Raw genomic sequence first — 17042 nt, forward strand, 5'->3', positions numbered from 1 at the left:
ACTAAAATCACAACTAACTGCTGAACAACCATTGTCAAAAAAAATGCTGGAACCTACCAAAGAAAGACACCCTACATCCAAAGATAAATAAGAAGCCACAACAAGATGGTAGGAGGGGCACAATCACGATAAGATCAAACCCCATACCCACTGGTTGGGCAACCCATAAACCAGAAAACAAATATACCACAGAAGTTATCCCACAAGAGTGAAAGTTCTGAGCCCCACATCAGTCTTCCCAGCCTGGGGGTCCAGCAACAGGAGGAGGAGTCCCCAGAGAATCTGGCTTTGAAAGCCAATGGGGTTTGATTTCAGGACTTTCACAGGACTAGGGAAAACAGAAACTCCACTCTTGGAAGGCACACACAAAGTCTTGTGTGCACCAGGACCCAGGGGAAGAAAGCAGTGACCCCATAAGACACTGGGCCAGACCTACCTGCTAGTGTTGGGAGGTCTCCTGCAGAGGTAGGGGGTGGCTGTGGCTCACTGCAGGGACAAAGACACTGGCAGCAACAGTTCTGGGAAGTACTCATCGGTGTGAGCCCTCCTGGAGATCACTATTAACCTCACCAAACAGCCTGCATGCTCCAGTGCTGGATTGCCTCAGGCCAAAAAACTATCATGGAGGGAAAACAGCCCCATCCATGAGCAGACAAGTGGATTAAAGTTTTACTGAGCAGGGCCCTGCCGTCAGAGAGACAAGACCCAATTCTACCCACCCCCAAGTCCCTCCTATCAGGAAGCTTACACAAGCCTCTTAATAGCCTCATCCACCAAAGGGCAGACAATAGAAGCAAGAAGAAATAAAATCCTTCAGCCAGCAGAATGGAAACCACAGTCAGAGAAAGAAAAAATGAAATGGCAGAGGAATATGTTCCAGATGGAGGAACAAGATAAAAGCCCAGGAAAACAACTAAGTGAAGAGGAGATAGGCAAATTTCCAGAAAAAGATTTCAGAATGATGATAATGAAGATGATCCAGGATCTCAGAAAAGGAATGGAGGCAAGGATCGAGAAGATGCAAGAAATGTTTAACAAAGACCAAGAAGAAATAAAGAACAGACAAACAGAGATGAACAATATAATAACTGAAATGAAAATTATACTAGAAGGAATCAATAGCAGTATAACTTAGGCAGAAGAACGGTTAAGTGACTAGGAAGACAGAATGGTGGAAATCACTGCCATGGAACAGAATAAAGGAAAAAGAATGAAAAGAAATCAAGACAGTCTAAGAGACCTCTGGGACAACAATAAACACACCAATATTCACATTATAGGGGTCCCAGAAGGAAAAAAGAGAGAGAAAGGTCCTGAGAAAATACTTGAAGAGATAATAGCTGAAAATGTACCTAACATGGGAGAGGAAACTGTTACTTAAGTCCAGGAAGCAGAGAGTCCCAGGCAGGGTAAACCCAAGAAGGAACATGCCGAGACACATAGCAATCAACTTGACAAAAACTAAAGACATAGAAGAATATTAAAAGCAACAAGGGAAAAACAACAAATAACATATAAGGGAATTCCCATGAGGTTATTGGCTGATTTCTCAGCAGAAACTCTGCAGACAAGAAGGGAGTGGGGTGATATATTTAAAGTGATGAAAGGGAAGAATCTACAACCAAGAATACTCTTGCCAGAAAGACTCTAATTCAAATTTGATGGCAAAATCAAAAGCTCCACAGATAAGCAAAAGCTAAGAGAATTCAGCACCACCAGACCAGCATTGCAACAAATGCTAAAGGAAATTCTCTAGGTGGGAAAGAAACCAGCAACTTTAAAAAACTTTGTACATATATAGACTGCTATGTCAAAACCTCATGGGAACAGCAAACCCCCAAACTACAATAGATACACACATACAAATAAAAAGTAACCGAAACACAACAATAAAGATGGTCATCAAACCATAAGAGAGGAGAGGAAGGAAAGAAAAAAGACCTACATAAACAAACCCAAAACAATTAAAATGGCAATAGGAACACACATATTGATAATTACCTTAAATATAAATGGATTAAATTCTTCAACCAAAAGACAGAGACTGGCTGAATGGATACAAAAATAAGACATGTGTATATGCTGTCTACAAGAGACCCAATTTCAGGCCTAGGGACACATACAGACTGAAAGTGAGGGGATGGAAAAAGATATTCCATGCAAATGAAAATCAAAAGAAAGCAGGAGTAGCAATTCTCATATCAGACAAAATAGGCTTTAAAATAAAGACTGTTATAAGAGACAAAGAAGGACACTACATAATGATCAAGGATCAGTGCAAGAAGAAGATATAACAATTGTAAATATCTATGCACCCAACATAAGAACATCTCAATATATAATGCAAATACTAACAGCCATAAAAGGAGAAATTGACAGTAACAGAGTAATAGTGGGGGACTTTAACACCCAAATTACAACAATGGACAGATTATCCAGACAGAAAATCAGTAGGGAAGTACAGACCTTAAATGACACATTAGACCAGATGGACTTAATTTATAGAGCATTCCATCCAAAAGCAGCAGAAGACACATTCATCTCACATGCACATGGAACATTCTCCAGGATTGACCACATGCTGGGTCACAAAGCAAGCCTTGGTAAATTTAAGAAAACTGAAATCATATCAAGAAACTTTTCTGACCACAATGATATAAGATTAAAAATAAACTACAAGAAAAAAATGTAAAAAATCACAAGCACGTGGAGGTTAAACAATATGCTACTAAACAACAATGTATCACTGAAGAAATCAAAGAGGAAATCAAAAAATACCTGGCAACAAATGAAGATGAAAGTACAATGATCCAAAGCCTATGGGATGCAGCAAAAGGAGTTCTAAGAGGGAAGTCTATAGCAATAAAATCTTACCTCAGGAAAGAAGAAAAATCTCAAATAAACAACCTAAAATTACACCTAGAGCAACTAGAGAAAGAACAAACAAAAACTAAAGTTAGTAGAAGGAAAGAAATCATAAAGATCAGAGCAGAAATAAATTGAGGTGAAGAAAACAGTAACAAAGATCAGTGAAACTAAAAGCTGGTTCTTTGAAAAGATAAAGAAAATTGATAAACTTATAGCTAGGCTCATCAAGAAAAAAAGGGAGAGGACTCAAATCAATAAAATTAGAAATGAAAAAAGAGAAGTTACTATGGACACCACAGAAATACAAAGGATTATAAGAGAATACTATGAGCAACTGTATGCTAATAAAACAGACAACCTGGAAGAAATGGACAGATTCTTAGAAAGGTACAATCTCCCAAGACTGAACCAGGAAGAAAGAGAATATATGAACAGACAATTCACAAGCACTGAAATTGAAACTGTGATTTTAAAACTCCCAACAAACAAAAGTCTAGGACTAGATGACTTCACAGGGAAATTTTATCAAACGTTTAGAGAAGAGTTAACACCCATCCTTCTGAAACTGTTCCAAAAAATTGCAGAGGAAAGAAAACTCCCAAACTCATTCTATGAGCCACATTTACCCTGATACCAAAGCCAGACAAAGGTACCACAAAAAAAGAAAATTACATGCCAACATCACTGATGAACATACACACAAAAATCCTCAACAAAATACTAACAACCTGAATCCAACAATACATTAAAAGGGTTATACACCATGATCAAATGGGATTTATCTCAGTGATGCAAGAATTTTACAATAACCAGAAATCAGTGTGATACACCATATCAAAAAATCAAAGAATAAAAACCATTTGATCATCTTAATAGATGCAGAAAAAGCTTTTGACAAAATTCAACACTCATGTATGATAAAAACTCTCCAGAAAGTGGACATAGAGGGGACTTACCTCAATGTAATAAAGGTCACATATGACAAACCTACAGCTTTGTACTGTATATAGACTGCTATGTCAAAACCTCATGGGAACAGCAAACCCCCAAACTACAATAGATACACACATACAAATAAAAAGTAACCGAAACACAACAATAAAGATGGTCATCAAACCATAAGAGAGGAGAGGAAGGAAAGAAAAAAGACCTACATAAACAAACCCAAAACAATTAAAATGGCAATAGGAACACACATATTGATAATTACCTTAAATATAAATGGATTAAATTCTTCAACCAAAAGACAGAGACTGGCTGAATGGATACAAAAATAAGACATGTGTATATGCTGTCTACAAGAGACCCAATTTCAGGCCTAGGGACACATACAGACTGAAAGTGAGGGGATGGAAAAAGATATTCCATGCAAATGGAATAACATACTCAACAGTGAACATCATACTCAACAGTGAAAAGCTGAAAGCATTTCCTCCAAGATCGGGAACAAGACAAGGATGTCCACTCTCACCACTTTTATTCAACATAGTTTTGGAAGTCCTAGCCCTGGCAATCAGAGAAGAAAAGGAAATAAAGGGAGTCCAAATTGGAAAAGAAGTAAAACTGTCACTGTTTGCAGATGACATGATCCAATGCATAGAAAATCCTAAAGATGCTACCAGTAAAGTACTAGAGCTCATCAATGAATTTGGTAATGTTGCAGGATACAAAATTAGCATGCAAAAATCTGTTGCATTTCTGTACAAAATCAATAAAAGATCAGAAAGATAAATTCAAGAAACAATTCTATTGTTTGTTTCAATAGGAAACAAAAGAATCACAACAAAAAGAATAAAATACCTAGGAATAAACTTGCCTAAGGAGACGAAAGACCTGTACTCCAAACACTATAAGACACTGATGAAAGAAATCGAAAATGGCACAAACAGATGGAAAGATACACCATGTTTTTGGATTGGAAGAATCAGTATTGTCAAAATGACTATTTGATCCAAGGCAGTCTACAGATTCAGTGCAATCCGTATCAAATTACCGATGACATTTTTTCACAGAACCAGAACAAAAAATCTTAAAATTTGTATGGAGACACAAAAGACCCTGAATAGCCAAAGCAATCTTGAGAAAGAAAAATGGAGCTGCATGAATCTGGTTCTCTGACTTCAGACTACACTACAAAGCTATAGTCATCAAAACAGTATGGTACTGGCACAAAAATGGAAAAGGACAGAAAGCCCAGAAATAAACCCATGCCCTATGGTAAATTAATCTACAATAAAGGAAGCAAGACTATACAATTGAAGAAAGACAGTCTCCTCAATAAATGGTGCTGGGAGAACTGGACAGCTATATGTAAAAAATGAAATTAGAACATTCTTTACCATACACAAAAATAAACTCAAAATGGATTAAAGACCTAAATGTGAGACCAGATACTGTAAAACTCTTAGAGGAAAGCATTGGAAAAAGACTCTCTGACATAAATCGCAGCAATATCTTTTTTGATCTGTCTCCCAGAGTAATGGAAATAAAAACAAAAATAAACAAATGGGACCTAAGTAAACTCAAAAGCTTTTGCACAGCAAAGGAAACCATAAACAAAACGAAAAGACAACCCACAGAATGGAAGAAAATATTTGCAAATGATGTGACCGACAAGGGATTTGTCTCCAAAATTTACAAACAGCTCATGCAGCTTAATATCATAAATACAAACACCTCAATCAAAAACTGGCAGAAGACCTAAATAGACATTTCTCCAAAGAAGACATACCGAGGGCCTAGAGGCAAATGAAAAGATGTTCCGTATCACTAATTATTAGAGAAATGCAAATCAAAACTGCAATGAGATATCACCTCACCCCAGCAGAATGGCTATCATCAAAAGATCCACAAACAACAAATGCTGGAGAGGGTGTGGAGCAAAGGGGACCCTCCTACACTGTTGGTGGGAATGTAAATTGGTGTGGCCACTATGGAAAACAGTATGTAGGTTCCTTAAGAGACTAAAAATACAACTACCATATGACCCTGCAATCCCACTCCTCGACATGTATCCAGAGGAAAACATGGTCTGAAAAGATATATGCACCCCAATGTTCACTGCAGCACTCTTTACAATAGCCAAGACATAGAAGCAACTTAAATATCCATCAACAGAGAAATGGATAAAGAAGATGTGGTACATACATTCAATGGAATATTACTCAGCCATTAAAAACAATGACATAATGCCATTTGCAGCAACATGGATGGACCTAGAGATTGTCACATTGAGTGAAGTAAGTCCAGCAGAGAAAGAGAAATATTGTATGATATCACTTATATGCAGACTCTAAAAAAATGATAAAAATGATTTTTTTACAAAATAGAAACAGACTCATAGCCTTAGAGAGTGAACTTATGGTTACCAGAGGGATGGGTGACGGGGAGGGATAGTTAGGGAGTTTGGGATTAATATGTACACATTGCTATATTTTAAATAGATGACCAATAAGGACCTACTGTATAGCAAAGAGAACTCTGCTCAATATTATGTAGCAACCTAAGTGGGAAAAGAATTTGAAAAATAATAGATATATGTATACATTTAACTGAATCTCTTTGCCGTACACCTGAAACTAACACAATATTGTAAATCAACTATATTCCAATATAAAATAAAAAAATTAAAAAATAAATTTAAAAAAATAGCACCACCACCAAAGAGAGGAGTGTTATATTAATCACAGCATATTTAAATTACAGTGTGAGTCTTATTTCAAATCGTGGTAGCCTCACCTGGTAACATATAAGCTTGTAAAAAACACTCATTGCATGTTAAATTACTTGGAATGCTTTCTTGGCACAGCCTTAAGTTTGTTGGGCATTTTTTTTAACCCTCCTGGAGCTTACAGAATAGCAGTAGTTCAAATAACTTAATCTTAGTCACAGAAGATAAAATTGCAAAACCACACTGTTATTTGGAAATTAGGTATATACATGAAGTAAGTTTGTGAGTACTAAACAAGGGTATGTATAAAAATGCAGTAAAGTTAAGAAAAATGCCCCAGGATTTCCATATCTAGACTGAAAAAAGAAACTGGAAGAGGATTTAATTCTCATATTATAAAAACCAGCCATGACCACAGACACACATTCCATTGTGCTGAATTTAAGTTAATAGAGAAATATCAAGCATGAACTATTGGGCCACAAATGTATTTTTTCTCAAAGTTTCTACAATGTTCCTCATTATAGATTATTCATATATTTATCAACTGTCTTTCTGAATTTACTCATTTCTCTTTTCAATATGTACCACATTTTAAACATTCATATTTGTTATTTATGTTAAGTTTGGACTTTGGAGATAGATTTTATTTGTTTCATGGTCCATATAGCTGGTTGGAAATACATACTTTCAAAAGCCACTTAGGGACTTCACTTAAGAACATCTTCAAGGACTAAAATGGATCTCACCACTCTGAGGAAAATTTTGGTATTTAGGACAAGTTCCCCAGTAACCAAGAGAAGCACTTCAAAAGTCCCAATGTCCCAACCCATCTCTGGCTTGCGGGAGCACTACCAGAAAACATCATCATTCTTAAAATGAATCAAAATAGTGAGTGATCAAAAAATCTAATCCATAAGCACTTACTCATTGTTAGGGAAAATGTAAGTTTTTCTCAGTATGTTAAACAGTGTAAAATCATTAATTTGCCAAAATTTAACAGGTATCTAAAGTTTGGGTCTTTGGTACTTGAAACCTTAAACTGGTTTGTTTTACTGGTTCCTTCTCCTAATTGGTCCATTTCCATGCAAAAATAAGATGACCTTCCTTTTGAGAAAAAGATTTTAATGTCTTAAATTTATCAGCAATATTACTTGTATTTTGAAACACAAGAATTTTTTCAATAAACAACATAGAATACTTGTACTTTAGATGATCACCAGTCATCAACTCTAATGTCTAAAATGAAGTCAAGGTTCAGACCATGTTAGGCCTTGTGTGGAATTCCTTGTTAAAAAATTTGGACTGATCTTGAGTATGCTACAAGAGCAAGTGAACAGGCCTAATCAATTGCATTTGGACAAGTTCCTCTCGCAAGAAGGTGGAGAAGAGTAGGGAATGTATACATACACACAGAGTAGGGAATATATATATGTATATGTACAATAGAACATATATACATTATGGCATATATATACATATATACATACATATATATGTATATATGCTTAAAATCATAGAAAAACACAAAAGATAACAAGGTAGCTGAGTTCTCTAGGCAAAGAGGATAATGGCTTGCCAGGGAATAGGATTAGTGGAGATAGGAAGAAATGAGTGAGTGAAACATATATTAAGGAAGAAAAGAAAAAGCTTGATTATTGCTTAGATCTACTGAGCAAAATTGAGAAGATGCCAAGGGTTTTCGATGTATAACTAGGTAAGTTGTAGGTAATAGCATTATTCACTGAACTAGGAAACTTAGAGTATTAAGTAGCATGGAGAAAAAGATGTTTAATTTTGAAAAAGTTGAGTTTGAGAAACTTAAGGAGATATCCCACAGGCATTTAGATATGCATGTCAGAAGCTCAGAATGGTTTCTGACAATTAAAATGTGCCATCAGTATGTAGATGAAGAGACTTGCTGACTTGCCAAAGAGGCCTTTCAACAAGAAAGAGGCAGAACTAGAACTCAAAAGCATTCCTGGCTATAGGACTCCTGGGACTTCCATTCAAACTGAAGGGATCCATCTGAGGGAGGTCTATGACTTCTTTTTGTGTACAAAATGAAGATGTAAAATATTTAATTAATTTATTCAATAAGTAATTACTGAGTACCTGTCATGTGTGTCTTAAAACTCCAGAGTTGGGAATGGAGTACAGTCCTTTATTATTCTCTAAATGGGTTATCTCAAGTGTTACTTGTTTCTAACAGGGAATGTCTAATTAAAAATTCATGACAGTGATAATAGCTGTAATTGCTTCCCAGATGCTGCCTGAATTTCCAGAAAGTATAAATGATAGAGAACTGAAATTTCACTCTTCTTAGAACATAACTCATTATGTTCATCTCTGAAAAGAAATGTTGATCATTCATATTTCTCCTTCAGTACTATTCTGTTTTACCCTTTGCATCTTAAAACAATAAACTCTGCAATTACATATAGTGACAATACAAATTGTGTGGATGAAATTGTTGAACCATTAGGTTCTAATATTCCATTAATATCTAAAGATGCTCAGAGCAGATCAGTTAACCCTGCCTTCCACTTTAAACACTTAGATTTGCACCTTAGCAAATTCACTTCAAGCAGCCTACATTTTTGCTAACAAAATTAAAGCTACAATCTCCTGATTTAGCTAATCAATTGTTTGTTGTTGGAATCACCAATTATTATTATTATTATTTTTAAGATTTAATTTTATTTATTTTTGGCTGTGTTGGGTCTTCGTTGCGGTGCTTGGGCTTCTCCTTACGGTGGCTTCTCTTCTGGAGCACAGGCTCTAGGTGCACAGGCTCAGTAGTTGTGGTGCATAGGCTTAGTATCTCTGTGGCACGTGGCTTAGTATCTCTGTGGCAGGACCAGGGATTGAACCCACGTCCCCTGCATTGGTAAGTAGATTCTTATCCACTGCCCCACCAGAAAAGTCCTGGAATCACCAATTATTATATAATCAGAAGGGAGTATAATAAATTGTCTTATTTTCTAGTCAAGAAAAGAAAAGGAAAACGAGTAGAAATCAGCAGCTTCTTTCAGATGAAAAGGATAGTGAAAAGATGGTGAGACAATTACAAATAAAAATTCTGGGCTTTCCCAACAACTAAACTTTCTGAGCTATAGTTTTCTCATCTTTAAAAAGAAGACAACATTAGCACCCATCTTGGAAGAAAATTTTATTAGCTAATAATACACATAAAATGCCTAGCAGTATGCTTGACACCTAGAAGGTGTAATGGTAGTATCTTCATTTTTTTAGTAGGATAGGTATTTTAAAATTAAAGAAAATGGACATTGTTATTTTAGTGAGTTACAACAGCAACTACAAAACATCTAACCTAACATATTCCCTTTGGGAATAAATAGCCATAAAGCAACATGTACTTAAATATTTGAAATATGCTTTTAAATAGAAAGATATTTCTCTAAGAAATGAGAAACCTGAGCCCAAAAAACTGAGTGGATCAGAGCCAGTGTGAACGTTAATCAACCTGTTGTAATGCTCTTAAATGATTAAAACCAAAGACACTAGTGGCTTGTAATAGTAGAGATTAATTTAGATTCCTTACATTAGCTGTGTTTTTTGCAAATTGGTTTACAGTATACCAAAAATAAATAGCAAGAGCTGTCCTTTTTTGTTGTAGTGTGATTAAAAAAATTTTTTTTGAGATTCTTTTTCAGATCTCAGAAATATAAATAACTAGCTATCTAGGTCTAGCAAAGTGTGAGCATAAGAGCTATGTCCTCGGTAATCTTTATGACACCCCATATCCTTTCTGAACTATTCCCTAAGTTAGTTTATTTTGAAGGTGGCATGTTAAACCTACTTCCAGAGAGATAGATAAGCATTAAAAGTTTACTTTCCAGATAAATAATGCTGACTTTTCATAAATTGGTGCCTTGCTCCTGTGCTTCATTTTTTCGCCCCCAACAACCTCAATGTTTATAGTATCTCTGGAGCACTCAGAGAACACCATTTTGCAAGTTTAAAAATCATCAAGATTTTTCTTTCCCACTCTGAATGCTCCCCAAAGTATTTAGTCCCATGGCAGGAATGAGAGAACATTGAGATATAAATGCCACTTAATAGTCCTGATTCTGCTGAGAACAGAATATTTGAAATGCAATAGCTTTTTAAGTCACTAGAGTAACATTTAATGCACAAGAAGAGTTACCTGGGTAATTTACACCCCTTTATCAAAATAAAATGTTCCTCAATGATGCTTATTAGCATGTAATGGAGATTATACACTATGCATTCCGTAAAACTTGAATCAACTGGGTAAAAAAATCAGTCTGAGTTTAAAAAAACAGAGATGGGATAATTTTTTAAAAGAAATATTGATATATTTCAAATATATAAAACACTATAACCTAATTCTAACAATGTGTTTTTGAATGAGTCCTGTTTTACTTATTTTGCATAATTGATTTTTAAATTCCTTTTTAGTTAATAACATCATTTATTTATATGTAGCTTACAAGTATTTATGGTGTCCTTACTACTTCTTTGTCACTGTAGAAAGTCTTTCCTTTCATAGATCTTAGAATCCAGTTTAAAAAACCAGACCAGATGATACAAAATAATTAATACAGGAAAGTTTCTAAAGAATGTGAGTTCTCCTAAATAGGTTAAACAGTACCTGAATTCTTAGTTATGCCATATATTTGTTTAGAAAATTACTTCTTTGAAATGATTCAGTGTTAGAGTTCTATCCAAGTTCAATTGAATGATGGAAGTTAGTAGCTCCCTTCTCTACGCTTTCCTCAGCATTTTCTTCAAATATCAGTTACAATTGTGCTATAATCTATGACATTTCATGTTAGTGTTGTCCTGTGATCTCCTTAAGGCTCCTTAAACTATCTTCATATGTAGGGTTTAATACAAGGACTGGTATAAAGGAGATCTTTAGTGAAGAAAAAACAAGAAAATGTTATCTAATGAATGTTTTATTTGACCCCTTTCCCTCCTATTCATATACCATATGGCACATTAAAATCTGGATTGGGAAACCCAGAATTGGAAATTCAATCAAGTCAGTTGAATTCTATTTTTCATATCTTCATTTGCTTTTTCCAGATCCACAATTCTGTAAACCATCCAGTAATTTCCAATTTGACAGACAGTTATTTTGCACCTTCTCTAAGGAATCATGTATTTATTTGCTCTGTTTACATGCATAGACTACCTAGTGTCTCTCAGATGACAATCATCCTGATACTGAGAGAATCTTACTTCACAATTTTCTGAAAGTAAAAAGAAATATCTCTAAACCTTATTGTTTGTAATGATTTCTTTAATGACGTCCTTCATGGGAACAGAAACACTTGGCCAGGACTCCAGAATTTGTATGAAGTCCCAAAACATTTAAATACACTTTGCTGAATAGTCGAAGCCCAAGAAGACAGATAAATTCTAAGTCTATTCCTGGGCCTTTATAACTTCACATTTTAGAGAATTCCCATAATCAAGTCTTTATAATGATTTGTCTATTCCTATGTGCAAGGTTCCATGATGGACTCAAGTTAGAATCCCTCTGGATTTCTAAGAATCACTTCTATCTCTGAAGTAATCCAAGAGCTTCCAGTGAGCAGTGAGGATATTGGCTGACCACACAAGCTCAATGGCACACTATATGATTCATGACAAAGGAAAAACATTCGAGTCAGTGCTCTCCAGTCCAGACACAAAGACCATAACTTCACTGAGAGAAGCTGGCTTGTATTGTAATGTGGTGACTAAATGTGTGTCTAAATATAAACATTATGATATTAGGAAAAATATAGACCAAGGAAATTTGGCACAAATAGAAATAGTATTTCCCTGATCTCAATTATTATTGAGAACATGTAAACAATGGGCCCAAGATCTGAATTAAGTGAAATTAATCCTTGATTTCCTCTACTAATGGTAAGGAATCTTAGAAAATCTAAAACTTACTTTGCCTGGTTAGGAATTCATTTTAGCTGCCTTTTTGGTTACTACTGAAGCTGAATCCAGCCTCTGTACCCCGACACCAAATTAAATCTCAGAGACAAAGTTTTGGGTGAAGTAGAAAAGAATAGCTTTATCACTTTGCCAGGCAAAGGGGGCAACAACTGGCTAATGCCCTCAAAACTGTGTGTACCAATTTGGAGAGGGTAATGAGAAGTTTTATAGTAATGGTTCCAAGAGGAGTGATCAGCTTGTGGACACACTTCTGATTGGTTGGTGGTGAGGTAAGTAGGAGTCAATATCATCAACCTTCAGGTTCCAACTTGTCTGGGGTCTATGTGCTTGTGGGCAGCATACCATCTTTAACTATCAACTTCTTCCAAGTCGTGGGAGTTTCAGTATCTGCAAAACAGCTCAAAGATATTGCTGTGTGTATCCCTTGATGGGGAACTAGGACCTTGCCCCAAAGCTGCACTATTGTTTCTCTTGACTATTTCACCCTTGTCTCTGCATCCTCTCCCTTCCCTAATTAACAACTGCTTGAATCTGCCCTTTGGAACTCAGTGAAGGCCATGGAGGCTGAATGAAGCCTATTTCTTGTAGTCAAACAAATGGGGGACACAAAAGGCTTTTGTGCACAGGAGCCCCACAGGACCCCGCTCAGTATCACTATTATGCTGGGCTAATAGTATTTCCCATTTTCCTAGCCTTCAGCAAGGAGGAAAGAGCATAGTATTAATTCACATACCAATAGAGAGTTATGAAAGAGCATATTTTTGTGCAATGAAAAAAGTTTTAACACTTTTTGTAATAGGACTCCGCTATGATTGTTTCATTGAATCTAATAGTGAAATATTTTTGATACTTAGCTAACTAAACCTCGTGAGTAATAAGTCTGACTTTATAACAAATATATAAGATTTCCTATTTATAGAACTTTTAAAATTAATGTTGAATTTCTTCAGCTCAACTGTTAGTGGTTTTGTTTTGTTTTGTTTTTGCGGTATGCGAGCCTCTCCCTGCTGTGGCCTCTCCCGTTGCGAAGCACAGGCTCCGGACGCGCAGGCTCAGTGGCCAGGGCTCACGGGCCCAGCCGCTCCACGGCACATGGGATCCTCCCGGACCGAGGCACGAACCCGCGTCCCTTGCATAGGTAGGCCGACTCTCAACCACTGCCCCACTAGGGAAGCCCCAACTGTTAGTGTTTTTAAGATTGTCATTGGAAGCTCTTTATACCTCCTACTTCGCACATTTAGTGGATTATGTGATCCGCTATGCACTGCATATTTTTCCAGGTGCTGGGGATACAGCAGTGAACAGTGTCACTCTCCATTTTAATGTTGGTCAACAGTTTAAAAATGTAAGGTTTTGGGCTTCCCTGGTGGCGCAATGGTTGAGAGTCCACCTGCCGATGAGGGGACACGGTTCGTGCCCCCATCCGGGAAGATACCACATGCCGCGGAGCAGCTGGGCCTGTTAGCCATGGCCACTGGGCCTGCGCGTCCGGAGTCTGTGCTCCGCAACGGGAGAGGATTAGATAAAGTCAAATAAAACCAAGTTAGTGAGTTTTCATTAGACACATTTATTTGCTCGGTGGCAATTCCCCAAGGTTATGCCAGTTTAAAAGTTCCAACAAATCTGGGGATAGATGTGGCAGGTATGGCTGTCACTCTGCCTACTGTTGTTTCACTGTTTTGCAGGAATATTCAGATTTAAGAAACAATCCAGGACTTCCATCCCCTGGGAAAACTTGAAACCTATATCATTGCAGCTCCTAAAGCTCATAGATTGCAACCCAGGGATCTTTAACACTCTAGAACAAATGAAGCAAAAAGTGGTGCATTCTCTTTGCTAAAAATTAGTAATAATACGGGGTAGATTTTACCTCCAAGAGGATGAAGGCACTGACATATTCTTGATTATTCATAGACAAAGTGTAAAATTCATATTATATAAGGCTGACAAGGCACTTTCTAGCTTTCAGACAAGATCCATTTTCCCTTCCAGTACATCAAAGAAACTTTTCTTTATTTCCAGTCAAGTACATACATAAAATTCTTCTCCAAAATGTCTCTGTTGAGAAAGTCTAGCAGCTTAGGGGTAAATTGCTGTCTTCAAGAGATCACATGAAAAAGACCAACATCTACAATCTCCCACCAAAAAAGGCAACATGATCTAGAGCGGGTCCTGTAAACCTTTCTTGTAAAAGCCCAGAGTGTAAATACTTCAGGCTTTGCAGGCAGTATGGTCTCTGTTACAATTACTCAAGTCTTCCTTTGTAGAGTGAAGGCAGCCACATACAATATGTTAATAAGTAAGCGTACCTGTATTCAAGTAAAATTTCATTTACGAAAACAGGGGGCTGGCCAAATTTGGCTCAAAGGCCTTAGTTTGCCAACCCCTGATCTAAGTAGATCTGTATTCTGACTGAATGTAACACGTCTCATATTTATTTAGGATCTCACTTCTATTTTGTGTCCTACCATATATTGAAATAATCATAAGCATGTACCTTAAATAGTGAAAGAGATGTAATTTTTCATTTTTCATCAGATATCACTTGTAATAAAAGTATCCTGTTGAAGGATATCCTCAGAAACCTAATGTTCACCCTTTAATGCTATTTTCCCCTATATTGATCCAACTTTTGTTCATTTTTCTATATTATAGATCATTATTCCTTTCCTTATAGTATAGTAAGTACAATTTAAATTTTTCTTATTGTTTTTGCTAAAAACATTCTTAGAGGCACTTGAGCTATCCAGGGGCATATGCCCTACATCAGTGGCCTCAATCTGCAGTGATTTTACAGTTATTTCCATTACCACCACCTTGTATATCAGCTATCAATATCAGTTTGTCTATTTCTAGTAATCCCTTTTCTTATATCCATACTTCCTCCCTCCGTAGCCCAATGCATAAAATCTGCTTTCTAATGAAGAACTGAATTCTTTCTGATTGAAAGACCCAGATAACCTAGTTTCTGCAATCACTTAAGTCACCATAAACAACTTGGCCCTTTGAAGGAGCACTACATTTCCTTTCTGCATACATAGGCTTTAAGAAAGCTATTTTCCACAAAACGTTGGCTGCTTGTTTCTTGTCTGTTGGCCAGGTCCCAGAGCATTGAGGTTACTGGAAGTCAGATTAACAGGTAAATGAGGAATTTTCCTAGTGTACTAATACCTCTTTATTTTCCAACTTGTTTTTCGAAAAACTGATAGATTTTTCTTTACTGATTTTGCTACTGAAAATTTACTCCATATCCTCTTCTGTCTCACTGACTTGGATAGTTTAGCACAATGAACCTCAACACTGGACGCTGAGTCATCTAGGCAAGCACTGAAAAAATACCAAACTCTAGGTCTCACCCTGTAGAGTTTCTATGTTAATCAAGGGCTAAGAACCACTGGTTTCCTATATCCAGTTTACTTTAGGAGTCTGTGCAAAGGATTAGGGAGGAGTGGTTTACCTTGATTCTCCTCTTTCTATTTAACACATAATAAATGGACTTTAACTTTCTCTGCTTTGAAAAATGCCCTGCAAGTTTAATTCCAAGTGGCTGTATTTCAAAATATATATTTTTTGTATGATCTCACCATATGGAAAATGTAGTAAGTCTAGAGCCCTCAGTGTTAAGATCCTTTATTTTCTTTTTGGCTATTGCATCTTAAACAACTGTTTTTGATAACTGTAAAGCCAAGTGAATGCTACTGTCTTTCTCTTGTTCATAGCACCAGAAGAATGGGTCATGACCCGCTCCAGCCTGAAGGCACCACCACCAAGGTCAGCCCGAGGGGGATACAGGGAGCACCCCTATAGTAGATACTGAGGGTTCTCCTCGCCTGTGACCTCACCTCAAAGACAATTCATAGCCTGTGGTCTCCACATAAACAGCAACATGACAAGTAATAGTCCTTTTTTTTTGTTCCTATTCTAGGGATAACTGCTCATGGTTGCTCCCATATATTTGTTGTATTTCCCTGATACTGTTGGTGTGACACTGACACTAGTATTATTTTATGAAACAGACTAAAAGAAACATTGACAAGCATTGTCTATAAACCATTCAGTAGGATGATATTCTCTTGGTTGTTTTCACTGTTGTGTGTAATCATTTTTTTCTCTCTCTTTTTTTTTTTAAAGAAAGAGCATGAATCTGTTAACAGATTTTGAGTCTCAACAACTAGCAAAAACTTTGTTTAGGGTTGCTAAAAAACTGTAACACAATATTTGAACTAGCTATAATAAAGTTGTAGATAAGATGTTTTAACCTGTCTTTTAATATCTGTTAGTTAGTTGAAGCTGTTCGATATTAAATTTGTAAATTTAATTTTAAATGCTGTTTTAATGGGGTTGAAAACAAGTAGCTACTGTATGTATGTAGCTAACGGAATTTGTTTAGTGTTTTAACCTGTATTTGTTAAAAAAGAAAAAAACACACACATAAAGTTCCATGTGTAAGCTTCTCTAAATAGGAAACCACACTTTGTCAAATATGTTTGCCATAATTTGTCAATAAAGCTGAAAACTTTTGTAAAAACTAAATTTGGAATTACTTGTTTTCTAGCTT

General features: G+C 36.3%; 1 protein-coding gene across 1 annotated transcript in view; it reads left to right on the forward strand.

Annotated features, from left to right (window-relative positions):
* Positions 1-16301, forward strand: part of KHDRBS2 (KH RNA binding domain containing, signal transduction associated 2) — a 344255-nt gene extending 327954 nt beyond the window's left edge. Inside the window, exon 7 of the mRNA XM_024762809.1 lies at positions 16204-16301. Coding sequence (XP_024618577.1) covers positions 16204-16301 — 98 coding nt within the window. The remainder of the gene's footprint in view (positions 1-16203) is intronic.
* Positions 16302-17042: the final 741 nt, after the last annotated feature.

The sequence above is a fragment of the Neophocaena asiaeorientalis genome, unplaced genomic scaffold (genome assembly GCF_003031525.2).
Source record: "Neophocaena asiaeorientalis asiaeorientalis breed wild unplaced genomic scaffold, Neophocaena_asiaeorientalis_V1.1 scaffold103, whole genome shotgun sequence".
Lineage (NCBI taxonomy): Eukaryota > Metazoa > Chordata > Mammalia > Artiodactyla > Phocoenidae > Neophocaena > Neophocaena asiaeorientalis.